At 52.6% G+C, this 26,638-nt stretch overlaps 1 protein-coding gene across 1 annotated transcript; it reads right to left on the bottom strand.

Annotated features, from left to right (window-relative positions):
- Positions 1–9,755: 9,755 nt before the first annotated feature.
- On the bottom strand, positions 9,756–17,235 carry LOC149317791 (uncharacterized). The gene is made up of 3 exons (XM_089513275.1): positions 16,015–17,235; positions 12,356–12,489; positions 9,756–10,113 (listed from the first exon to the last, which is right to left on the bottom strand). Exons 1-3 carry the CDS (start codon positions 17,186–17,188, stop codon positions 9,784–9,786), a joined length of 1,638 nt encoding a protein of 545 aa, XP_089369401.1. The 5' UTR covers positions 17,189–17,235; the 3' UTR covers positions 9,756–9,783.
- Between the last annotated feature and the right edge of the window lie 9,403 nt (positions 17,236–26,638).

The raw sequence follows: 26,638 nt of genomic DNA on the forward strand, positions 1-26,638 counted from the left end.
TTAAGGTAGTGAGGGAGCTAACTCATCTGCCCCCCCTCCCTGAACCCTATTTTAGAACCATCTATAGCCTGCTGTGACAAATTTAACAACTTCTTCGCGGATAAAATCTCTCAGCTAAGGGCTGATCTCGACGCCAGTATTTCTCCAGATCCTATAAAAGAGGCTTCCAGAGTTTCCGTGGACTCCATTAAACTGGATCACTTTGAGTTTGTGAGTACTGAGGAAGTGGACAAGATTCCCCGAAGTGTTAGGAAGACAACATGCTCTCTCGATCCCTGTCCCTCATGGCTGGCGGCTCAGTGGGGAACGGTGGTGACTTCCATGTTACGCCGTATAATTAATTCATCCTTCAGGGAAGGGCGTTTTCCATCTAGCTTAAAATCAGCAGTAGTAAAACCTTTGCTAAAAAAGCCCTCCCTGGACCCCCTGATTCGGAATAACTATCGGCCTGTGTCACTGCTGCCTTTTTTAGGGAAGGTGATCGAGAGGGCGATTGCCTTCCAGCTTCAAGCGATCTTGGATGAAACGGATTTTCTAGACCCATTTCAAACTGGCTTCCAGGCGGGCTATGGAGTTGAGACTGTCATGGTCGCCCTGGTCGATGATCTCCGTCTGGGCATGGACAGGGGTAGCGTGTCCCTGTTAGTGCTTTTGGACATCTCAGCGGCTTTCGATACCATTGACTATGGTATCCTTCTGGAACGCCTGAGGGAGTTGGGAATCGGGGGCACTGCGCTCCAGTGGTTCCATTCCTACCTCTCGGGCAGATTCCAGATGGTGCAGCTGGGGGACGTGTAAAAGGGCACTTACATCTGGTGTTCCTCAGGGAGCCATTTTGTCCCCCATGCTATTTAACATTTACATGAAGCCGCTTGGAGAGATCATCTGGAGACACGGGGCGCGGTGTTATCAGTACGCTGATGACACCCAAATATGTTTCTCTGTGCCTCCGACTGATGCAGTGACTAGGGATGGCATCTCTCCTCTAAATGCCTGCTTGGAGTCGGTAATGGGCTGGATGAGGGAAAACAAACTCAGTCTGAATCCAGAGAAAACGGAAGTACTAGTGATAGGTTCCCCGGATCTGGGTGGTGAGATTTGCCCACCTGTCCTGAATGGGGTCACGCTGCCCCTGAAGGACTCAGTTCGCAGTCTGGGGGTGCTTTTGGACTCGTCGCTCCAGCTGACTCCTCAGGTGGATGCGACGGTCAGAAGCACCTGTTACCAGCTTCGGCTGATACGCCAGCTGCGACCCTACCTGGGCTGGGGGGACCTTGAAACGGTGGTACATGCTCTGGTAACCTCTCGGTTGGATTTCTGTAATGCGCTCTACATGGGGCAACCCTTGTACCAAACCCGGAAGCTTCAGCTAGTACAGAATATGGCAGCTAGGTTGGTCACTGGACGTTCCAGGGCCGACCATATAACGCTGACTCTGTATGATCTCCATTGGCTGCCTGTTCGCTTCCGGGCACAATACAAGGTGTTGGTTATAACCTATAAAGCCCTAAATGGCTTGGGCCCAGGGTACTTGGAGGACCGCCTCTCCCCATATAATCCGCCCCGCACACTCAGGTCATCTGGGAAGAGTTTGTTGAGGATCCCAACAACAAGATATGTGTCAACCTCACAAAGGGCCTTTTCCATCTTGGCCCCTGGGATCTGGAACACCCTCCCCGAGGAGCTCCGCACCGCCACCTCCCTGGATCTCTTTAAAAAGAGACTGAAGACCTTCTTGTTTCAGCAAGCCTTCCCCAATGTTCCTTGATATCATGTGACTACCCCCTGTATGTACTGTACTATCGACTGCACTCAGCTAGCTTGGATTTGATGTAATGGTTTTAATTTGTATAACTGTAATGTTCTTACTGAAGTTTTATTTATGTATTGCAATTTTTATTCTGTATTATCTACTCTGTCATTGCAATTTTTACCAGTACACTGCTTTGATCACTGCGGAAAAGCGGTTTATAAATAAAACATTATTATTATTATTATTATTATTATTATTATTATTATATGATAGCCCTGTTTAAATACTTGAAGGGATATCATATTGAGGAGGGAGCAAGCTTGTTTTCTGCTGCTCCAGAGAATAGGACCCAGAGCAATGGATGCAAGCTACAGGAAAAGAGATTCCACTTAAACATTAGGAAGAACCTCCCGATAGTAAGGGCTGTTCGACAGAGGAACGCGCTCCTTCCTCGGAGTGTAGTGGCGTCTCCTTCTCTGGAGGTCTTTAAGCAGAGGCTGGATGGCCATCTGTCAGGGATGCTTTGATTTGGATTTCCTGCATGGCAGAAGGGGGTTGGACTGGATCAGGGCCCTTGCGGTCTCTTCCAACTCTACGATTCTATGATTCTATGATTCTATGATTCTAGGTGTTGGCCATGTTGCAGTATACAGTTCAAAGTATTGGAACAACCGGCATTGTGACCCTGGCACAAGCGGTGTGCGCAACAATACAGAGACACTTCATCCTGTCGAGCATCATCAACTCAGTCACTAGGAACACTGGGTCAGAAATGTCCTCTCCTCTAAACAGAGGCTAAGCTAAAGAAGCCAGATGGGTTAATTTCCTGCTGGCTATAAATTAGTTCAGTCCAGGCCATTATGTTGCTTCAGTTCTAGCACTTCCTGGAGATTTTGTCTGAAGTGTCTGGCTTTGTGGGTCTTTGGTCTTTGTACCTTGATGCAATCTTTCTTACAACTCCCTTCTCACCTTTGGTTTCAGCTTATCACTTCTTAGCCCATTTGGACTTTGGGCAGACTGGACCATGCATCTGCTTCCAAGGGAAAACCCATGTAAACCCTGGGGTTTGCCTGTTTTCCCCACCGTCGGTTCCTGCAGGCTCTAGGTGCATTTACCTGGGCACTTGCCAACTTTAAACAGCACAGGAGCGGGTCTGCCTTTCTCAGAAGATGAAGCAGACATTATCAGTGACTTGGACGAAAGAGCAGGAGGGACGCTTATCAAATGTGCAGACGGCACCAAATTAGGAGGAGCAGCTAATACTCCAGAGGACAGGATCAAGATTCAAAATGACCTCAATAGATTAGAAAGCTAGGCCAAAGCTAACAAAATGAACTTCAACAGGGAGAAATGTACTGCACTTAGTTAGAAGTGTGATAGTGAAAAACCAATAATCAATATTTAGTCCATATAAATGTATGAATATAACCAAGAGACCCAAATGTACACCTAGAAAAGAATTGAAAACGGAGGCCCCGCTAAGGAATGCAGGAAAGGGTTTGTAGAGATGTGTGTTCACCTGTAAAAGGTGTTGGTTTTCCTTTTTTCAGGGCTCTCAGCATTTTATCGGAACCCTAGTTCTGGCTGTGAGTGGCTGGCAATAAATAGCTGTGTTTTAAAGAACCGGCTCCCTTTTGTCTTTCTCTGTCGCTGAGGTTATTTCCTAAATAAAGTGGCAGTTTTCAGAACTCTCCTGAAATTCTGCTACAGTTGAAGTGAAATGCGTAGATATAGGATGGGGACAACTGGCTCAAGGAGACTTATATGTGTGGAAGGGATCTAGGGGTCCAAGTAGACCACAAGTTGAACATGAGTCAACAGTGCGATGCGGCAGCTAACAAGGCCAATGTGATTCTAGGCTGCATCAATAGAAGCATAGTGTCTAGAATAGATCAAGAGAAGTATTAGTGCCACTGTATTCTGCTCTGGTCAGGCCCCACCTGGAATAATATTGTGTCCAGTTCTGGGAATCAAGATTAAAAAAGGACATTGGGAAACTGGAGCCATGTGTCCAAAGGAGGGAGACTAAAATGGTGAAGGGTCTGGAAGCCATGAAGCCCTTTGAGGAAGGACTGAAGGAGCTGGGGATGTTTAGCCTGGAGAAGAGAAGGTTAAGAGGTGATATGAGAGCCCTATATAAATTCTTGAAGGGATGTCATATTGAGGAGGGAGCAAGCTTGTCTTCTGCTGCTCCAGAGAAAAGGACACAATGCAATGGATGCAAGCTCCAGGAAAAGAGATTCCAGCTCAACATTCGGAGGAACTTCCTGAGAGTAAGGGCTGTTTGACATTGGAACACACTCCTTTCTCAGAGATTGTGGTGGAGAGTTCTTTGGAGGTCTTTCAACAGAGGCTGGATGGCCATCTGGACTGGATGGCTTTGATTGTGAGTTCCTGCATGGCAGAAGAGGGTTGGACTGGGTGGCCCTTCCTGGGGTCTCTTCCAACTCTATGATTCTATGTTTCTATGACATTGCAGCTGAATCCTGCTCCACATCCACAAAATTACAGCAGGAAGAGGAGTTGGAAGGAAGACGTCCAAGCCCCCAGGAAAGGCAAAGGCTTTGGGGTCCAGCAAAATCTCTCCCCCAAAGAAGGAGTGAAAGGTTACATTTTCCTAACTGTGACCACCCCTGAAATATCTCACTTTTCAATCCATTGGGTTGCCAGTAGAAGACGCCAGCAGTGTCCCAATGCATTGCTGGGGCCTGACAAGTTAAATCCTTGGGTGGTGGCAGGGAGATGACGATGATGATGATGATGATGATGATGATGATGATGATGATGATGATGATGACGACTATTATTGTGGTCGTCTCCTGGGGTCCCATCCAGCTCAGAGAAGGGCATAGAGCACCTTTACGTGCGCATACTGCCTACTCCCCCTTGGTCAGCCTCGCTTCCCCCCATTCACCCCCCACTTGCAGTGCAGCCCCTCACCCAGGGCCAGGGGTGCAACCGAGACCCCTTCCTCACCTTTGGCTACCTTGGTGGTGCTGATGGACAAGGCCTGGCCACGTTGGTCACGGGGCCTCCTCTCGGAGGGCTTGGGGCTAGCAGGGCCAGTGGCGCCCAGGAGCGGGCTGTAGCTCTGTAAGGGATCCAAGAGTGTACTCTGGACCGGGGCTTGGGCTTGGGCTTGGGCTTGGGCTTGGGCCTGGGCTTGGGCTTGGGGTGGGGACATGGGTGGGGCTGGAACTGGGGTTGGGACTGGGGCTTGAGCTTGGGCTAGGGACGGGAGAGCAATTGGGGCCCCTGACTGGGCCATGAGAGGACTCTGTGCCAGGGGCACGGGGGGCACAAGGCCCAGGGGCGAAGGGAACTTGAAGAAGGGCTGGGTCTGGCCAGCTGAGGCGATATGCAGGGGCGGGTAGCCAGGCGGCGAGAAGGTGCCAGGTGGGGGCAGGTGGAGTGGAGGTGGCCGAGGGTGGGCAATGGCAGCGGCACCCCCAACAGGCACCAGGTTGGCATTGGCATTGTAGTCATCCAAGATGGGGAAGTTGTTCACATTGAAGAGGTCACCAGGCAAGGGGGTCTGGGGGGCCTCGTAGTCCCACCAGATCGTGCCACTGAGTGGAGTGTGGGCACCGAGCGTGGAGGAGCCATAGGTGGCCGCAGCGGAGTCAATGAGGGTCCCACTCCCTGGTAAGAAGACGCTGTCATCCCCCAGGGAACCCACAGGACTGCCACCACCAGTGGTGGGGACTGGGCTGGAGACCCCCACTGGAGAGGTGGGCTGGGAACCGTGCCCCATGTCAGCAGCCGGTGAGGAGGGGGCCCTGTCCAAATCGGTGGCCTGGGGGCTACGGCCAGGCGAGGCGGGGGCAACAGTGGCACCGGGGTCCGGTGGTGGCGTAGGGGGGGCACCACCGGCTGTGGCACCTCCTGCAGTGGGGGGGAAGGGGAAGGTGGTAGCGGCTGGACTTCCGGGTGGGGCAGCCGTGCCAGGCAGGGTGGCCCCCATGGCCGGAGGAGAGGGGAGGACGGTGTAGGTGGTGCCCAGTGGGGAAGGGGAGAAGGGGGTGCCGCTGGGGGCCAGAGTGGGAGGGATGCTGCCTGGTGGGGAGATCCCCGGGGAGAAAGGGGGGGCAGAGCCAGGGACGCGGAAAGTGACATGACCAAAGAGGCTCTGGGGGCCAGAGGGGCCCTGCTGCAGGCCGAAGGGGTTGCTGAGTCCAGAGAGGTCAATGGGGCTGAAGCCAATTCTGAAGGCAGTGGGGCTGGTGGGGCTATGGATCGGGCAGGTGGCCTGTGATGGGAGGCAAGTATGGGGCAAGGATGTGGAGGGCATGAGGGGTAAGAAATTGCCCCCGCCGGGAGGGCTCAAGCCAGATGTTGGTCCGGCGCCGGAGCCAGAGCCGGAACCAGTGAGGTGGGGGTGCCAGGGGATGGGGCACTCATAGCAAAAGCCCCGCAGAGGGATGTTGCTGCCTGGGGGGTTTGGCAATCCGCCGCCGCTGCCACCTCTGCCATCTGCCAAGGAGAGAAAGAGAGAAGATGGGAAAGAGAGGTCAGGACTAGCAACATGAACACATTGGAGATTATCACACGGGGAAGGAATAAGGAAGGATCTCTCCCTGTCCTTATCCTGTCTTTGACTGCGATCCCGCGAAAGGCTTTCAGATCGTAGTGCAGTGGCATTGCATTATTGCAAACCCCTATTGATGCAAAATGCTGGGCAATGCCAATTCAATGATGGGACAATGATGGGATGGGCATGACGTCGTTTGAAAGCCTTTTGCGCATTCGCAGTCAATAGTGCTTTCTGGATGAGAAAATGACGGGATAAGCTCAACGTCGCATAAAAATCTTCTTGTGATTGCGCTATAAGAATGGGGAAAGGATGGGACAAGTGTCCTAAAGCCAAACCCGCTTTTTAGTCTTCCTGGCTCAAGGCTATGGAATTCTGGGAGTTGGAGTATGTTGTGGGGTCCAGAGTGGAGCTCCGCTCCGCTCTGGGCCCACAACAAACACCAACTCCCAGAATTCCATAGTCTTGAGCCAGACAAGAGTTAAAGCGGTGCCAAAGTAGGAGGAATTTCAAAATGTCCTCCTCCATTTTGAGCACCAATAAGAAGCATCAATATGAGTGTTTTTAGCTTTTATTTGGTCATGCCCTACATTTTTCCCTTGGATGTCCTGCATTTTGCGGCGCCTTGTCCTCCTTTGAGGTTAGGACATTTGGTCATGCTGCGTTTCCCCACATGCCATTCAGTGGCCCAGGGCAGCGTCTGCACTGCAGAAATAATGCAGCTTGATGGTGCTTGAAATACAGAGAAAGCTAAGTAGCTCCCAAACAACCAGAATCCCATAGCTATTGAGCCGTGGCAGTTAAAGCAGTGCAAAAGTGCATTAATTCTGCAGTGTGGATGCAGCGCTGGTTTCACAGGAGGAGGCTGGCTCTGAATTGAGGAGCAGGGCATTTCTCTCTCCACTTCTCCTGATGCTCTCCAGAGAGTTTGGGCACACTGAGCACATGTCCAGTGTGGCCAGAGGAGCCCAGCAGTCAGGGAAGGAGCAGAGTTCTTTGTCCTCAGCTTCTGGAGGCAGGAAGGAACGGCAGCTCCGTTTTGTAGCTTTGTGACTGGCATCTCTGGAAGAGATGGCCTGGGAGAAAAAGAGGTGGCAGCCCAGGAGAAAGGTCTGGGAAAGAACGAGCGGCCGCCATTCAATATGGTTTGTGTAGCGCGGACCTCTACGGATGGACTTGCACTTTGCAACCCTTGTTGTGAATGGCATTGTGCAACTGAACACACGCTTGAATCTGTAGCCCAAAGTGCACAGATATCTGGATAATGTGCATACACATGGATGTGTGAGTTCCATATGCCCAACTCCATTTCTACCTATTTGCCCTGAACGTGGACATTCTGAGCCAATGACAAATGTCTCGCCGCTTCTGTAAGGCCATCTGGGCATGAGGAAGACACGATGCCAGGATCCCAACATCCACAGATCTCAGGATTCTATAGGATGGAGCTGAAACAGTTAAAGTGGTGTCAAACTACATTATTTCTGCAATGTAGACACACCCCCAGAGTGGATTCGCTGCCCCGCTGACATGGGAATGACCAGTTGCTGCTACTAATCACAGCACTGATTATGATGGCTGAGGCTGATGGGAGCTACAGTCCAGTGCCACATATTTCCCCAGAGCCTGCTCTTCAAGACCGTGGGACATGCGTCCATCCTTATCCTTATGGGTTGTCATCAGAGGGCTGTGTTGTGTCACAAGCCTGTCTTTGAAGCTATGCACATATTCATGATGGCTTTATAGATGGTTACAGCTCTGGGACCCAAAAGCCCTGAGAGGATTAGACTGAGAGGGGCTTTAATGGCTACTTTTAAATATATGGAAGACGGGTCAATTTGGTTTTTGCTGGGATGACCACTTGTCTTTCTACATTTGCAGCTCTGACCTTTGTGGATTTGATTAGTCACAGAGTTTATTAATATGTTCTCTCTAGGAATATCTAGGTCCTCCAGTGCAACTCTATGGTCAACTTTAACCAAAGGTTTCACTGAAGGACCTATACAGATTCCTAGAGTGGACATTCCACTAGGCTTTTGTAGCCTCTCCAGCGCAATTCTATGGTCAATGTCTGGCAGACGTTGACCACAGAGTTGCACTAGAGGACCTAGATATTCTTAGAGAGGTGTTCTCTCAGGTAAAAACATAGTGTTTTTGTTATTTGCATTTCCCCCACATTCAAGGGGTCTTGTGCCCCTAAGCCCAGCGAATGGGGAGGGACACATTCATGTCAAGGGGAAACCTTTAAATTTTTACAGTACAGCAGATACAGAGAGACCAAAAAGCACGAACCTGGAAAGGTCATGATGCCTTTTAAGTGAACTTCTGATGACCGGTCCCATAGACCTCAAGGCATGTGGAAAGGACCCCTGTCACTTAATGGCTGTGAATATTGCTGCTTCCAGCCCTTGCCATGTGCATTTCCTCTTGGAGGTCACAGACAAAGAAGTCTTTCAGCCCAAAGCATAACCCAATCGTTCTGCCATCCCCCATTGTATTTTCCCCACATCCCATCCTGTCCCAAGCTCCCTGGGGTTGTCCTGGCCTTGTTTGCTTAAATCAATGTCACTGCCATCCACCAAAAATATTGCTTTTGTAACTCCAAAGTTAAAACCATTGACCAGCTGGGAATCCCATTGTTTCTGGGATTCCCGCAAAATCAACTCCAACTGCCTCAAGACAAAGTTTGGCCCATTAATATGCCCACTTTGGCCATTCCCACTTTGATCCAGTTTGGAATAAGGCGGAAACTCTGTCCAATTCAAGCCTGGCCCCTCGGCACCATTCAGCTCCAAGCTTTCTCCCAGATTGGAGCCTGGCTTCTGGAACTGGCAAGCATTGCCCATTGCAATCCTTTCCTTTGCTATCTAGTACCACCTTTTTAATATCTTAGTTCTTGGGATGTGTGCGAGTGCTTTGTGTGGATGTTGAAATCCCTCTTATTGTTCAAATAATAAAACTGAATTGTAGTTAGCACTCTGGAGTTCTAGTTTTTTGCACCCGCTTCACAAAGGCAGATTAACCTGGCCCTCTCATTGCTGAATTATTGAACTAAATGAAGTTTTCAATTGAATACTATTTGTGGGTGCCCTCCTGGGACCCTAGGCTTTTGAATCACACTCTTCTGGGGTGGCAAGGATCCAGGACTTCCTCAACGAAACGGACCAGATGCATGAAAAGAGAAGCTTCGGACCTCAATGGAAGCAGAAAGGGGGAATGGGAGGCCTTCTTTCTCTGGGAAGGGGCCCAAATCCTTGCCCCTTCCCCAGCCTCTTGCCCCAAATGGTCATGGAAGCCAGAAGAGATGTATGGCAGCCTTTCCCAGGCTATGGGGGGGGGGAGAGCTGTGACTTGCCCCCCCAAGATGCCTCTGCAGGACCACGGAGCCACAGAATGAGACAGACACGGGATGCTCTGCCCAGGCAGTGCCAGATGGTTTATTGAGTTGGCAGCAAGGCACACGCTGGAGGAAGAAAGGACGGAGGCAGGAGGCGATGGTTCACCATAGGAAGAGGGACTTCCCATCACCCAGGGAGAGCTGGTAGAGGCAATTGAGCAGCAGCTGGCAGGTCTCCTGCATCTCCGGAGGCACTGTCTCCTTGATGACATTCTGCAGATACTGGACGTCGTTGAGATTGGCAGCCTCTGGGTCACTGAGGTTCGGGCGCTCGCGGAGAATGCCGTAGGTGTTGACAATGTGCTCCATCATTATGGGGTGCATGTTGGGGTCGAAGCCCAGGGGCCTCAGATGGTCCATGATGCTTCTGTAGCGGTTCATGGTGGCGGCCGTTTCGTCACTGCTCATTCTCAGGAAAGGGTCGGTCCGGCCCTGGAGGAGAAGGGAGAAGGCGCATCAGTGAGGCACAAGGAAAAAGCGATGAGGAGGCTCGCCCCAATGGGGAGAACGTCCAGGCTCTCTCATCTCCTCTCTAAGATAGCAGAAATGCCCAGAATGTTGCCCACCTCCGTCCTCATGCCCAGTGGCATCCCTAAGGCAAGGGACACCCAGTAATGGGAGGGTGGGGTGAACTGCCTTGTTCTCCTCATACGCACCTGGCCACATTGCTGTAGTCCCCGCTCCAAGCCTTCAGAGTCCTGCGTGGCTCTTGCCATGCAGGACTCCGAAGGCACTGCCTTCCCAGCAGCAATTGCTATTCAGGGGGCCAGCGCCAGGGTCTCCAGAGAGCCTTTTTACAGTCCAGTATGGCTTCTTGGTAAGTCGCTGTGCCAGTCCCCACCCCCACCCCCCACTATGGGGTACATTCCGTACCCCCTGCACCCCTTTAGTAAGAACACTATTCATGTCATGTGCGGAGCAATCATTCCCAAATACCTGTTATCACAAACAATTGTTGCTCTGTATAAAAGTTAATTTTGACCATATGTACCCTGCGGTGAAAGGGCCAAGCTCCCATATCCCTATGGCATTCCGTGCTGCCCCACTTGACCCGCGACTCCTCCTGCCCTGGTTCTGCCTGGGGAGGAAAGCAGCACCTTTTCTGCTTTTGTGGGCCTGCGGTCTCTATCCTAGCCCAGGGGTGGGCTACTGCATGGGGGCTAAAGCCCAATCCCCCCCCCCCACACACCGGCCTCTCCATGGCTGCAGCCCCTCTTCAGCAAGCCCCAATAGCTCCATTTAATGGTGATGGGGAATGATATTAATGCAGTTGCTGTCTCCATTTTGAGGACTGCTGGAGTAATTTGGAGTTAGTTCTGGGATGTTTCAGTGAGGGGTATATTCTGCCATGTTTGCATATGTTGGGAGGGCAAATCATCTAAACATCAACACGGTTGCAAGGTTGGGAGTGGCAGCAAAAATGGGCTTTAGGACGGCATCATGCCTACCCCTGTCCTAGCCCAATGCAGTCTGCTCTCAGGGGAGACCCCCCCAGTTGGCCAGAGTGGATTGCCCCCCCCATTGCACCAGCCCCCCACCAAGGCAGGGGCACGCAAAGCTGTGCCATCAAAGGCAGTAGTCTGCTCCTTGCCCTGCCCTGAGCGGCTGCCAGGGAGTAAAGAGGAGAAGGAAGTGCCCAGCCTTTGCAGCATGCCCCCGCACCCTTGGCAGAAAGGAAAGAGGGCAGCCCTGAAAATGCCAGGCCTGCTCCCCATGCCCCTCTGGGAACTGCTGGCCTGTAGGTGACCTTTTCTGTCCATCCACCTCCAAGGCTATAATTTGGCTGATTACATCTCCTGCATCCTCCGCCAGCTCCATCAGAGAAATCACAGAATCATAGAAATTGGAATGGACCCCAAGAAGGGCCCTGACCCAGTCCAACCCCAATCTGCCATGCAGGAACTCACAATCAAAGCACCCCCATTGGCAGATGGCCATCCAGCCTCTGTTTAAAGAGCTAAATGTTCATTTAGACCAGAGAAGGGAGATTCCCCACCATTTGCCTGACCTCACTTTCAGCGGGCAATGGGTCTGGCCAGATCTGGAGATGGCTGAATATTTCCCCACTCCTGGTCTGGATGCAGTGGCATCATTAGGGGCTACAAGGGGTGGGGGCCACATTGGGTGACAGCTAAGAGGGGAGTGTCAGTCCTTGGGATGCTATACCCAGAAGGACTGACATGGCTACTGGGAAAGGCTGCTGTCCTGCTTGCCCAGTAGCCGCACTAGAGACCACAGCACTGCCTGCTTCAGTAGCAGTGGCAGCTGTAACGCAGACTCCGGAGGTTTCGGGGGGGTGGAAGAGCCTTTGGACTCCCATGCAGCAGGCCCGTGGGACTCTAAAGGCCAGGGGCAGCGATCTAACCACTTGTACCGAGTGACACCAACCCTAGTGACGCCACTGGACCCTTTGTATGCGCTCTTTGCAGACTCCCATGCTGTCCTCCTGTTCTTCCTCATGAGGACAGAGGGCATAACCTGTACCACTAACTTGGACCAAGGTCCAAGTTGCCATTTCCAAGAAGTGTGCTTCGACTGGTCAACTAATTTTGAATGGGGAGCCACATATAATAATAATAATAACTTTATTACGGCCAATTGGCCAGCACGGGGAGCCACATATATATCTGCACACACATCCTGCTTTTCTGCACGGGTGTGCATACACACTTACCTGGGCAACTTTTTCTGTGATGTTGCTGACGGTGAAGCCGTAGAGGCGGGTCTGGTTGGGGAAGATGTTGGCGAGGATCCTGCGGTCCAGCTGGAAGGCGATCTCGCCGACTATGCGCTCCTGCCTGGTCTTCTCTGTAAGGAAACCCACAGTCAGACAGCGTGGATGGGGTCCCCTGCATGCCAGCCCCCCACCTCATCCCAGGGTCTTTCTCTTGGACTGCACCCCTCACAATAGGAAGCCTGGCAACCCACCCTGGATGCCTCCCGGGGTCTTTGATGGCAAGATGGGGCCCCAGGACAATTACCCCCCCCCGACTGTTTCCTGACTCTCCCCCTCCTCTCTGGTTTTCCTGCTCTGTGTCCCCTCATCGCACCCTCATACCACCCTGAATGCCACCAGTATTGTCTGCTTTTGGAAGCTACAGTAGAGTCAGTGTTGTTTAAACCTTGGATGGGGGACAGCCCCTGCAGATTGAAGTGCTGGAGACCACCCCCCTGTAAAGCTGCAAAGAATCCTGGCCTGAATGAGAGTCTGCCATGCTGCCACTAGAAATACTGCGTTCCCTTACAACATGGGCACTGCCCCTCCTGTCTTGCTGTGCGGTTTGAGGGGATGCTCTGGGTTTGGGAGCGGGGATCGGTGGTGTGTTTCCCACACTCTAAAAATACTTAATTCTGGTGTGGTACAGACCTTCGAAAAACAGCGGCCTCCCAGTGCCTGTTTTTCCGCTGGCGGGAAGCCGCAGCCGCCAAGCCGTGTGGCTTCCCGCCAGCAAAAAAAGAACCCACAAAAAGCAGGTTCTTCTAGAGCCATGGTGGTGGTGTAACGAGTTCACTGTCGGCACACTCGTTATGGAAGCGTGGTGTGGCGCCGTGTGGATGCCGCATGGTGCTTACTTAACAATGGCGCGCCCATGTATACAGGGTGCTGCCATTGTTACACCCTCGTCACGTGCTAGGGTTGCGGGGTGTGTGGGCGCTCCACCCCCAGGCAACCTTAGCACATGACGAGAGTGTCCCTAAAGGCCTCTTTGTGGCGGGCTTCTGACAACCAAACTCTTGCAAAAGTCAGCTTACGCTGCAAAGTCCAGTCTGGCACATTGGAATTTTTTTAAATAAATGATTTTGAAAGGACTCTTGGCCCTGCTGTGGATCCCAAGTTTAGAGCTTGACGCCTGACAAACCTTTCAAAGCTTCAATTCCTCTGCTGCACAGGCTCCTGGGCTTGCTGCGACAAATGCACAGCCAGCAAAGGAGCAATCCCAGGACATTGGACTTACAGACTGGCGTGGGTCTCTACAGTTGTGCCTGACGGAGGTGGCCTCATGGGTCCACGTTGACCGAGACCAGCCCTACATTTGGTGGAAGATGCGCCTCCTTTGCCCCTTGTGGGCTCATGCATGGCCTTAGGGTTACCCTCTGCGCCATCGTCTCCCAGCCTCAGGTCTCTGCCTCTTCTTTGCAATACTCTGCTTCCATGAGCCCTTGGGGGCACATGGAGAGGCACATAGGAAGGGGGAGTGAGGCCCCCAGGATGCATACAGATACCCCAGGTCCCACGTTTGTGGTTTCTGAAATCTTCAAAAATGACCCAAAAAGAGGAGTCTATGGCAGCCCAGAAATCCTCCAATAATGGCCACATTTGGCCAAAAATGGCAGGGCAGAGTGACCAGAAGTGGTGTTCTGGTGTAACCGCCTTGTATGGGTGTGCCCCTACCCATTTCCACAGATGTGTGAGGAAATGCCCATCTTCCCAAGCCCACCTACTCTTTCAATGGAAGGGGGTTGGCTTTGAAGAACCCAGGAAAGTCAGTCTGGGATCAAGCTGGCCAAGAGCTCCAGTGATGCAGAACAAAATGTTCCCCTCCGGCTTAGTGCAAATGTGAATTTGGGGCGGCTGGACATCTTGAGCATGAAGGGCCTGGATTGGTAGGCGCTAAGCCTGTGGCTGCCTGAAGCAGTTTGGGGATGAATTCAATGTACAGATAAAGCACATTATGCTCTCCAAGCTGAAAAATGAAGCGTACAGCCCCATCCTTCCCAGTGTACGTCACCTGCTCAAAATGGGAAGCCTCGCTCTTATCAGGCAAGATGGGATGATAATACCCTGCATACGGGAAGTCGGCATGCCCTTCAGCCTTATATTATATTGTATGTTTGTTGGAATCATCCGTTGTGCTATTTGTGTTACCAAAACAGACCACATGTGGGGTTTAAAAAAATCCTATCTAGGCTGAAGGAAAACTGTAAACCAGATGCCAGGAGGAAGATGGGTCCACTTTGTCCAGGCTGACGGGACCATTTTTGGGGACAAAATATCCCGGGGACAAACAGCAACAATTGTGGGGCAGCAGGAGCCAGGTACGGGGGTATGTGCCAGATTGGGCCCCAGAAGCTGTTTCCACCTTCCTTTCTGAACAAATAAGGACCATCCAAGCAAGCTTCGTTTTTGTTCTTAGCTTAAAGTGTGTTTATTGACGCAGCCATTTGGTCTTGCATGGCACCCCCTTTTTTTGCAGGTGCAGAAGTCACCATTCAGCGGAGGGAGCCCAGTCCAGCCCAGCTTTTAAGTTTAGGACCTGAGACGCTTTACATCTGGTGCTGCCCAGAGTGTGGAAGGGGCCCAGGGACCCTCTGTGTCTGTGTCTCTGTCTGTATCTATGGGGTGAGACCCTGGCCTGAAACCCTAGGCAAAGATAAAGGTATTCCCCCTTGACGAGGTTGCCATATCCGACTGTAGAGTGTGCTGCTCATCTGCGTTACTAAACCACAGAGCAAAGACAGCTCCGGCGGTCGTGTGGCCAGCACAACTGCATCCTAACCCTAACCCTATTTGTCTACTTGCCCTTTTACATGCTTTAGAACTGCTAGGTTGGCAGAAGCTGGGACTACTGACAGGAGCTCACCCATCATGCAGCACTTAGGTCTCGACCTGCCAACCTGCCAATCTTACAATGTCAGAATCGGCGTGGGGGGGGGGGTACTATGTATATATGGATGTTGTACGACGCTTTGATTGCCTGGCAAAAAGCGGGATGAAAATTTTAAAAATATTTATTATTATTATTAACAACTGAGCTGCCACGTCCCGACCTGAAACCTGAAACCTAAAACCTGAAACCCTACCAAGCAGCTAGTAGGGACACCCAGAGCCCAGCCCTGCTGGAGAAGAACCTCCTGGCCAGCCCTGGCACAGCCTGACTGCTTACCTGTTCTCCTGCCTCTCTGGCCCTTCCTCACTGCCATCTTGCCAAGCCCCACAGCTAGCCTTCCCCCCTAACCCGTCTCCATCTCTCCATGCTGTTTCTGGGGAGGGGTTTTTGACCACCACCACTCTCCAAGACATGCACATGCTCTCACTGCTAGAACCCTGCTAACCTTTCTGGGGTCCAAGCAATGGCTCCCTGGGTCACTTGGCTTGCCCACTTTGTTCTAGGGCCACAAGGGCTACTGCAGAGTCCTTGGCTCTGAGTTTGTGGCTGGCAACATAAGCACAGCTCTGCCGTGCCGCCCAGCTCCTTTGTGAGTCCCAGGGTGGCTCAGGAAATGGGTGCCTGGGCAGCACGGCTGCATAGCACCAACCTTGCCCATGCCCTCTTTCCCCACTTGCTGACCTCTGTGCCTGACTGTTGAGGGACGGGTTCCAGTCTCGCTCACCTTTTGGTTTAATATCAGTGCTGGTCTTCGCTGCGAGGCTGGCGTCTCGTTTAACGACTTGGCTCCGGACCTTTGGCCTAACGTCGGGAGGTCTCTGGGGGCCTGCCAGGGGCTGTAGGGGGAGTGCCGCGGGAAGGCCGGTGGGCATGGCTTGCTGGAGGGGGGCACCCAGAAGCCTGGCTTTCCTTCCTGGAGGCGGGGGTTGCAGGATGAAAGGTTTTGGGTTCTGCAGAATGATCGGCTGGAACTGGGCCTGGGACTGTGGCTGGGTCATGTAATGCAGTGCAGGGCCAGTGGGAGAAAAGTTGAACCAAGTACGAGGAACTGCTTGGGGTGCGGCCGTGGTCTGTGTCTTCAAGTGTGGCAGAGGCACGGGAGAAAAGTCATCCCAAGAACGAGGAATTGCTTGGGCTGCAGCCATGGTCTGTGTCCTCAAGTGTGGCAGAGGCACGGGAGAAAAGTCATCCCAAGAATGAGGAATTGCTTGGGCTGCGGCCGTGGTCTGTGTCCTCAAGTGTGGCAGAGGCACGGGAGAAAAGTCATCCCAAGAATGAGGAATTGCTTGGGCTGCGGCCGTGGTCTGTGTCCTCAAGTGTGGCAGAGGCACGGGAGAAAAGTCATCCCAAGAATGAGGAATTGCTTGGGCTGCGGCCGTGGTCTGTGTCCTCAAGTGTGGCAGAGGCACGGGAGAAAAGTCATCCCAAGAATGAGGAATTGCTTGGGCTGCGGCCAGGTTGGTGGGTGCCGCCACCGGTCCAGGCAAAGCTATGGTGGGCAGCATGGCTGGGACACTGGGAGCCAGGCTGGCCTGTGGGGCTGCGCCGTAGCTCACAGGAAGCCCCCCTTGCACAATGCTTGGTGGGAGTGGTCCTTGGGTGCCAGAAGCATACCACTGTTGTGTGGCCGGACTGAGTGACCCAGCACCAAGGACACCAGACCCTTGCGATGTGTCCGACTGAATTCCCCCACCGCTAAGGTAACTAGCCCCGTGAACTGCGCCTGACTGAAGTCCCTCACCGTCCCATTGTGACGTGTCCGATGGAAGTGCCCCAGCACCAAGGACACTTTCCCCATGCAATGTGTCCGACTGAAATCCCCCACTGCTGAGACTAGCATCTTGTGACGTATCTGACAGTAGTGTCCCATCGCTAAGAACACTAGTCTCTAGTAACATGTTTGATGGAAGCACCCTGCCACTAAGAGGAGTAGCCCCTTGCAACATGTTTGATGGAAGTGCCCTGCCACTAAGAGCAGTAGCCCCTTGCAACATGTTTGATGGAAGTGCCCTGCCACTAAGAGCAGTAGCCCCTTGCAACATGTTTGATGGAAGTGCCCTGCCACTAAGAGCAGTAGCCCTTTGCAACATGTTTGGCAGAAATGCCCTGCCACTAAGAGTGATAGGCCCTTGAAACATATTTGGCAGAAATGGCCTGCCACTAAAAGCAGTAGCCCCTTGAAACATGTTTGGCAGAAATGGCCTGCCACTAAGAGCAATAGGCCCTTGGAACAGATTGGAAGGTGGTGGCCTGCAACAAACAGTGCTAGCCCCTTGTGGCATGTTTGACACACATGGCCCACAGAAAAGAGAGGTAATCGCTTGTAAAAGGGTTGATGGAATTGGCCTGCCACCAAGAGCAGCAATCGCTTGTATCAGGTTTGCCTGCTGTGGCGGCAGGCCAGCGGTGTTAACCCCTCGTAACAGGTTTGTAAAAAATGGCCACCAGGCTTGCAGCAGGGGTGGCACACATGGGCACCAGCCAATGGCGGAAGCCGATTGTACCAGGTATTGAAAAAGTGGCCCCCAGTTCAGGTTGGTAGCCCCTTGTGGCATGGGTTGGGGAGGTGGCCCCCAGGTAACATTGGTAGCCCCTTGGGGAAGGGTTTGAGGAACCAGTGCCCAGTTAAGATTGGAAACCCCTTGTGTCTGGGTTTCAGGAAGTGGCCCCCAGCCCTCGCTGGATGCCTCTTGTGACTGGTCTGGCTGGAGTGGCCCCCAGCTATCACTTGATATGTTTGACAGAACTGATCCAGCAGACTCACTGCTGGTGTCCAATTGGGTTGCTGGCGCGTACCATTGCTGCGCAGCCGGTGAGAGTGTCCCAGAACTAAGAGTGGTATCCCATTGAGACCTGTCCTGTGTAAGTGACCCGGAACTAAGAGTGTCATCTTGTTCTACCTTTTCTGACCCAGAGCTAAGAATGGTTTCCCAGTATTGTGGAAAGAACCCAGGCTTATAACCCGGACCCCCGGGGGATGGGCTTGGTGGGAATGTCACATAGGGAACAGTAGTGGTGTCTTGTGGGGTGTATTCGAAGGGCAGAGGGGTCTGTGGTGGAGGAGACTCTGGGGGCTGGAAGCTGGTGTTGCCCCAGCCAGAAGGGCCGGGGCCTGGGCCACTGGCGGGGGGCAAAGGGGAGCGGCCTGGGGAGTAGAAGGGCAGATGGGGGTGCCAAGGAATGGGGCACTCAAAGCAATAGCCGCGGTTGCCTCTTGGAGGGGGTCTTCTGGCAGCAGGGAAGGGATAGTTGGCTGCAAAGAACACAGGAAGAGAGAGAGAGAGAGAGAGAGAGAGAGAGAGAGAGAGAGAGAAGTCCCATTGAGCACCCAGACTATACTGGGACCCCCTCCCCACATTCACAAAAGGACCACTGGAGAGGAAGAGGAGAGGGATGCCCAGTGACCATTCGCCAGGACAACCACAACTTCTAGGCTGGAGTGTCCGTGGTCCAGAGGCATCCCCCAAAGCCATTTCAAGCTTCCTCACATTTGTATTTGTATTGTTACTTAAAATGCCCCCATACTCCTTAATTTTATTATTTTATTTTCCTATATCCTGCCTTTCTCCCAAGATAAGGACTCAAGGCGGCAAGGACGGTCCTTGCCATTGACCACTAGTCTGCCATTTACCACCAAGGACTGACCTTGCCATTGACCACCTGATGGCCTCTCGGTGGAAAATGGCTGAGTGGGCCAAGAATGGTGCTGAACTCCACCACCCCTCTCCCACCCCATCTTTTTGGCCTCTTTGTCCTGCTCTGGACCCCAGTGAGGAGGACCAAATCCCCTTGCTGGACCCTTCAGAGATCATGGGCATCGCCCTCGGAGGCCTGTGAGACCCGACGGGAAGAGCCACAGTGATGGCCAGAGGACCAGGAGATGGACCATGCCACCCAGGACAAAATAAAACCTACAAGCAGAGAGCAATCTACCCAACCGTCACTCTTGTGGGAGAGCAATTTCCAGTCTATCGAGTGCTCTGCCGTCTACAGTCCTGACTGTGATTCTCACAACAACCTACCTGGAAAGGACTGGAACAGACATCGTCTCCTGTCAGTCGTTGCACGCGCCTCACCCACTGCCCCTCACTACCCCTCAGCCATCCTCCTAAGTGTCCTTTTGCAACCCATATAGATGGGGAGAAGTGCCCGCCATCACCGTGAGCCAAGGTTTTCTCCACAACTGCTGCTTAGAATCATAGAATCACAGAGTTGGAAGAGACCCCATGAAGGGCCCTGATCCAGTCCAACCCCATTCTGCCGTGCAGGAACTCACGGTCAAAGCATCCCCATTGACAGATGGCCATCCAGCCTCTGCTTAAAGACAGCCTCCAAAGAAAGAGGCTCCACTGTTCTCCAAGGAAGGAGTGTGTTCCACTGTCAACCAGCCCTTACTCTCAGGAAGTTCCTCCTAATTTTTAAGTGGAACCTCTTTTCCTGTGGTTTGAATCCATTTCCCTGGGTCCTAGTCTCTGGAGCAGCAGAAAACAAGCTTGCTCCATCCTCAATATGCCCTCCCTTCAAATATTTAAGCAGGGCTCAACTTGTCACCTCTTAACCTTCCCTAAACATCCCCAGCTCCCTGACTCTCTCCTCATAGGGCTTCATGGTTTCTATACCCTTCACCATATTGGTTGCCCTCCTCTGGACACACTCTATCTTGTAATTGAATTGTTTTGCCGAGCTGGACACAGGATTATTCCAGGTGGGGCATGACCAAAGAGTGTCCTATGACTTCACTTCATCTAGATTCTATACTTCAATTGATGCAGCCTAGAATCGCATTGGCCTTTTTAGCTGCTGCGTTGCACTGTTGACTCATGTTCAACTTGTGGTCTACTTGGACTCCTAGAATCATAGAATCATAGAATCATAGAGTTGGAAGAGACCCCAAGGGCCATCCAGTCCAACCCCATTCTGCCATGCAGGAAATCACAAGCAAAGCATCCCTGACAGATGGCCATCCAGCCTCTGTTTAAAGACCTCCAAGGAAGGAGACTCCACTACACTCCGAGGAAGGAGTGTGTTCCACTGTCAAACAGCCCTGACTGTCAGGAAGTTCTTCCTAATGTTGAGATGGAATCTCTTTTCCTGTAGCTTGCATCCATTGTTCCGGGTCCTGTTCTCTGGAGCAGCAGAAAACAAGCTTGCTCCCTCCTCAATATGACACCCCTTAAAATATTTAAACAGGGCTCTCATATCACCTCCTAACCTTCTCTTCTCCAGGCTAAACATCCCCAGCTCCCTAAGTCCTTCCTCATAGGGCTTCATGGTTTCCAGACTTTTCACCATTTTAGTCGCCCTCCTTTGGACACATGGCTCCAGTTTCTCAATGTCCTTTTTGAATTGTGGCGCCCTAGATCCCTTTCACACATAGAAGTCTCCTTAAGCCAGGTGTCACCCATGATCTATGTCTGTGTATTTCTGTGCTTGCTAGATGTGAAGCCAACAGAAAGAGAGGCATCTTGCGGACAGCCTGCTTCTCGCTCACTGACCTTTGCTGCTGATTAGAAATGAAAACCCAGACCTCCCCAGTCCAAAACTCTGCTGATTTCAGAGTATATAATAAGCACATGCAAAAAGCATCAGATTTAGTAAAGCGAAAGAACGTCTGGGTTGGAAATGTTGTCGTGAAATGTTCCTAAGACGCTCCATGGAGGGGAGGTGTGCTGAGTGCGGTGATCGCCGAAGCCTTGCCTCCCCTTGAGAATTTGACTTCTGAAGACAAACCTACTGTAACCATGTCTCCCTCAGTCCTTGAAAAAGGCCAAAGCGTCAGTGTCTGGTACAAACTCAGTCCCTCCTCTTGCAGGTGCCTCTTGGAATGCGCTCTGCAAGTCGAGTGGAGCTGAGTCGGCGGGCTCCATAAGTCAAGGGCCTTCCCCCATTTTGGTTGCTGGAAACAAACTTGGTTTCTCTCTCAACCTTCCATGTTCTGTGAGATCTGGCTCACAAGTGATTTCCAGCCACCGATTGATTCCTGACTCCGTTATCTTGCAACTGGTGGGCTTTGCTTGGATTTACAGCTTTTGTCCCTGGACTATTTGTCATCAGATACTGCTTGTTCTTTGGGCATCTGGACTTCTGTGTAAGACCAGGAACTGTATCCCTGGCATGGAGGTTCGGAGGTACACCTCACAAGGGTCTGAGTGCCTTGGGACACTTCTGGAGACACTGGACATAGGAGGAACAGAGGAGGTCAAGAGGTACCATCATGCCCCAATGCACCGGCCTGTTTAGTGGTTTAAATATTTAAATATTTAAACAGGGCTGTCATATCACCTCTTAACCGTCTCTTCTCCAGGCTAAACATCCCCAGCAGTTCCCTCAGTCGCTCCTCATAGGGCTTCATGGTTTCCAGACCCTTCACCATTTTGGTTCCTCTCCTTTGGACACATGGCTCCAGTTCCTCAACATCCCTTTTGAAGTGTGATGACCAGAAGTGGACACAGGATTATTCCAGGTGAGGCCTGGCCAAAGCAGAATTCCCACTTGAGCATGAAAACCCATTGGGTGTCCTTGGGCAAGAAGTCACACTCTCTCAGCCTCAGAGGATGGCAATGGCAAACCCCCTCTGGAAAAAAATTGGCCATGAAGACCCTATGATAGGTTGGCTTTCGTGTCGCCGTAAGTCAAAAATGACTTGGAGGCACACAACAACAACAGCAACAACAACAAACCAAGTATCTTAATTGCAAAACAATATAACATGATGTTGCACAAATCCTGCCGTTAAAGTGGTCGCAAAGAAGCATTAAAGCTCATCTTTTTACTTTGGAGATTTCAGAGACAATACAGTTCCGATATCACTTTATTTGCGCAATTGCATGTGATGATCATCCGCACAATTGCTTGCCATTTTTGCTTTATTTGTGGGATGCTTTAAATGCACTTTCATCTCTCTTTAATCGTTGAAATCAGCTCCAGTGTGATAAGGACAGGTTGCTTACCTGTAACAGTATTTCTTTGAGTGGTCATCTGCAAATACATACAAATGGGTTTCACTGCGCCTGCGCAGTGCTGTTCGGAAACTTCTGGAATCACTGGGCAAAGTTTACTTTGCAACATATAGAAACTTTTTGGCGGTAACTCCGCCCACCCGTTATAAGGCCCCTGCCTTCCCGCTCTTTCCCCAGTTCCGCAATTTTTCCGCCAAGCAGGCGATGGAAAGAGCCAATAAGAGCAGGACACTGAGGGGATGGACGGGTGGGATTTGTATGTATTCGCAGATGACCACTCGAAGAAATACTGTTACAGGTGAGCAACCTGTCCTTCTTCTTCGTGGTCTCTGCGAATCATACAAATGGGTTTAGACTGACAAGCTTAGGTAAGCGGCGGAGGGAGTGTCCTGAAACCCAAGCTATGGTAAACCAAAGGTACATTTATTGTAACAATAAACACCTTGAACCATAAAAGGAGTCAGTCTTTTGTTCAAGCACAAAACTCAACACAGCAATAACATTGCAAACCTGAGAAGGGGATCAAAGGTCATGCAAGACCAGTCCCATTGGAATTGTGCAAATCAACATTCAACAGAATGTAAAACAGTGGCATTATGTACATAAATGCTGACAACACAAACCATCAGTAGTGCAATCAATGCAACCCTGAAACCAACACAGCCCTCCCGAAAGCTGCGTCTCGGATGGCTCTGGTGTCCAGCCTATAGTGCTTTATAAAAGTCAATGGCTGGGACCAGACAGCAGCCTTGCAGACATCCTCCAGGGAAATCCCCGACAGGAATGCAGAGGATGCTGACATTGCCCTTGTAGAATGGGACCGAACCCTGCCAGGGAGAGGTTTGCCCAACAGTTCATAGCAGAGGTGGATAGTACCAGCTACCCATTTGGAAAACCTCTGCGCAGACACGGGCAACCCCTTCCTCGGTTCCGAGTAGCATTGGAAAAGTCTCTCGGACCGACTGGAGGCAGCAGTTCTGTCCAAGTAAAACGCCAGCGCTCTCCTGACATCAAGAGAGTGCAGGCTTCGCTCCGCATCCGAAGTTGGATTGGAAGTGAGAGTAGGCAACACAATGTCCTGGCACATGTGGAAAGCAGACACAACCTTAGGCAAGAAAGTAATGTCTGTCCGAAGGACCACCTTGTCCTTGTGAAACCTCAGGAAGGGCTGGTCCCTCCGCAAGGCACAGAGTTCGCCCGCATGGTGGGCAGAGGTGATGGCCACAAGAAAGGTGGTTTTCCAAGTCAGTAGTCTCAAGTCCGCTGTGGCCATCGGTTCAAAGGGCTTGGATTGGAGCGCGGCCAGCACCGCCTCCAAGCTCCAAGCCGGGGCCGGTACCGACACAGGAGGGTGCAGGTTGGCACATCCCTTCAGGAACCCCTTCACCAGGGGGTCCCTAAAGAAGGAAGCCCTACCCTCAAATTGGTACCTGGAACAAATGGCAGAGAGGTAGCACTTGATGGATGTGAGGCACAACCCCTCATCCAACAGTACCATCAAAAACTCCAGCACCACTGGAGTGGAAACTTGAGCAGGAGACAAGCCCTTTTGATCAAGGAAGAGGCTAAACCTCCTCCACTTCAGGGCATAGGACCGCTGGGTGGATGGCTTCTGTGCAGCCAGGATCACCGTCCTCACCGAGTCAGGTAGTGAGGCTAGGGCTGGATTCTCCAGGCCACAAGCGGCAGGCTCTCGATGTCCGGGTGAAGAATCCGGCCGTCCTGGATCGACAGCAGGTCCGGACGGAAGTCGAGGCGGAGGAAGCATCTCTTGGAGAGGTGGAGAAGGGATGCGAACCAGGGTTGTCTCGGCCACCACGGAGTGATTAGGATCGCATCCGAACGGTCCGTTGTCATCTTGGACACCACCCTGATGACGAGAGGGAAGGGAGGGAAGGCGTAGAGCAGCTCCCCCGACCAAGGGAAGGCGAACGCGTCTCCGAGGGATCCGTCCATTCGCCTCCTGGAGCAGAACTGGGGACAGTGGCTGTTCCATTCGGTCGCGAAGAGGTCGACTTGGGGGTTCCCCACTGATCGAACAGGTCGCTGACCGTCTCTGGATGGAGCCTCCACTCATGGCACACCGAAGGGGATCTGCTTAGGCGGTCCGCCAACTCGTTGTCCTCTCCTGGAAGGTGAATCGCCTGGAAGAGCACTTGTCTCTGGACGCACCAGTCCCAAATGCGGAGAGTGATCTTGAGCAGAGTCCTGGATCTGGTGCCTCCCTGTTTGTTGATGTAATACATCACGGTGGTGTTGTCCGTCCTCAGGAGGACCACCTTGCCTGCGACAGCGAATTCGAATGCCCTCAAAGCCTTTTCGACTGCGAGCATCTCCAAAGCATTGATGTGGAAATGCTTGTCCTGGGTCGACCACTTGTCCTTGACAACCAGGTCGAGCAGGTGGGCGCCCCAGCCTTCCAGGGAAGCATCGGTTGTCAAAGTCAATTGAGGCTGAGGTTGATGGAAGGGCATCCCGATGAAGATGTTGCGGCCGTCCAGCCACCATCTCAGTGAAGCGGCCACTGGTCTCGGTACCGTGAGCCACTTGGACGGAGGGTCCTCCATCGGAGAGAAGACTGAGAGGAACCAGGACTGCAGTGGTCGGAGGCGAAGCCTTGCCCACGGTGTCACGAATGTCGTTGACGCCATGTGGCCCAGAGCCACTTGGACGTCCCTGGCCCTCACCCTTCTGTGAGAGATGCAAGGTCTCAGCGATGCCACCAACGCCTGGAAACGGTCCGGAGGGAGAAAGGCGGAGCATCTTTCGGAGTCGAGGATGGCTCCAATGAACTTGGCCTGTCTGGTCAGAGTGAAGTGGGACTTCTCTTCGTTGACAACCAGTCCGAGGGAGTCCAAAAGGTGCAAGGCAAAAAAGACTGCCTCTCGGAGCTCCTGCTGTGAGTCGGCGGCAAACAACCAGTCGTCCAGGTACGGGAAGACTCTGTAGCCCTTCTGATGAAGGTATGCCACCACTGGTGCCATGCACTTCGTGAAGACTCTTGGAGCCGTGGCAAGGCCAAAGGGGAGCACGTTGTAGTGGTACGTGGTGGAGCCGATGGTGAAGGCAAGGAATCTCCGGTGGGACTCCCGAATTCTGATGTGGAAGTAGGCATCCTTCAAGTCGACCATCGCGAACCACAGGCCCTGGTGGAGAAGCGGCAGAATAGAAGCCAAGTTTACCATCCGGAACCGGCGGTATTCAAGGAAAAGGTTCAACTCCCTCAAGTCCAAGATGGGTCTGATACCCCCATCCGCCTTTGGTACCGTGAAGTACCTGGAGAAAAAAGCCCTGGAGCATTGTTCGGGCGATAAAAGGGAGATTGCCCCCTTGTCCAGCAAAGTGCGCACTTCGTCGAGAAGGGTGTCCGAGGGGTGAGTGGACATGAAGGCTCCGGTTGGGGGGAGCTCTTGGAACTCGAGGGCATAACCCCTACGGATGATGTTGAGGACCCACGAGTTCGTCGTAATGGAGGCCCAGGTGGTGACAAAGAGCCTCAAAATGTCCAAAAAGAAAAAAGGAGAGACGAAGCGCGCTGCAACCCTTCAGGCTCTCTTCTTCCCCTGGTCGGTGTCCTGCCGGCGGGACTTTCGGTACCGGGAAGGAAAGTTGCGACGGCCAGAGGAGGAGGAGGACTGAGAGGGGTACCAGAGTCTCTGGGAGCCCTGCTGCTAAGGTTGCCGGTCTTGTTGGAAGGTCCCCTGTGACTGACTTTGCGGCTGCCACGGGCGCTGCCTCTTTCTGAAGGGTGAGATGGGAGCCGATGACATCCCGTGCTTCTTCGCCGCCGCCTTCATTCTGAACTTGCGGTTCAGGCGCTCGTCGTTCTCGGCGTGGAAGAGGCCGCTACCATCCAGGGGCATGTCCTCTATGGCTGACTTGATGTTGGCATTGAGGTCCGAACCCCTCAGCCACGCATGCCGGCGCAGAGCCAACGAAGCCGACATCGCCCGTCCCGCACAGTCAGCCATGTTTCTGGAGGCGGTGATGAGCCAGCTGCCAATCGAATGGGCCTCATCACGGATCTCTACCAGGCGTCGCTGGGTTTCGTCTGGGACGTCCGGGACGAGTGGCGAGATGTACGCCCCCATGCAGGTGTTATAGTTGATGGCCTTGACTGTGAGGGCCGCCGCCGAGTAGGCCTTCTTGGCCAGGCCATCAACATTCTTCGCTTCCCGGTCGACTGGGGAAGTTGCCCGTTTGGGGACGAAGCCCTGCTGAGCCCCCTCTACGATCGCCGAGTTCTGCTTGGGGTGTTCGGCCAACCAAGAGCAACTCGATGGGGAGATCCGGTGGAGGGACTCGATCTTCCTGGACAACCCGACGAGGGAAGCTGGCGCATCCCACGACCTCCGGACAATGGACTCGAGGGAGGGCAGCAGCGGTATG

This window comes from Sceloporus occidentalis, unplaced genomic scaffold (genome assembly GCF_023333645.1).
Source record: "Sceloporus occidentalis isolate IW3139 unplaced genomic scaffold, rSceOcc1.0.p SCAF_3, whole genome shotgun sequence".
Classification (NCBI taxonomy): domain Eukaryota; kingdom Metazoa; phylum Chordata; class Lepidosauria; order Squamata; family Phrynosomatidae; genus Sceloporus; species Sceloporus occidentalis.

Excerpts from the sequence above, each read along its gene's own strand:
- LOC149317791 (XM_089513275.1), bottom strand. The coding sequence starts at position 17,188 with ATGTTACTAGAGACTAGTGTTCTTAGCGATGGGACACTACTGTCAGAT. Across the intron at positions 12,490-16,014 it reads CACTGATATTAAACCAAAAG|AGAAGACCAGGCAGGAGCGC; the intron begins GTGAGCGAGACT and ends GTTTCCTTACAG. Across the intron at positions 10,114-12,355 it reads TCACAGAAAAAGTTGCCCAG|GGCCGGACCGACCCTTTCCT; the intron begins GTAAGTGTGTAT and ends CTTCTCCTCCAG.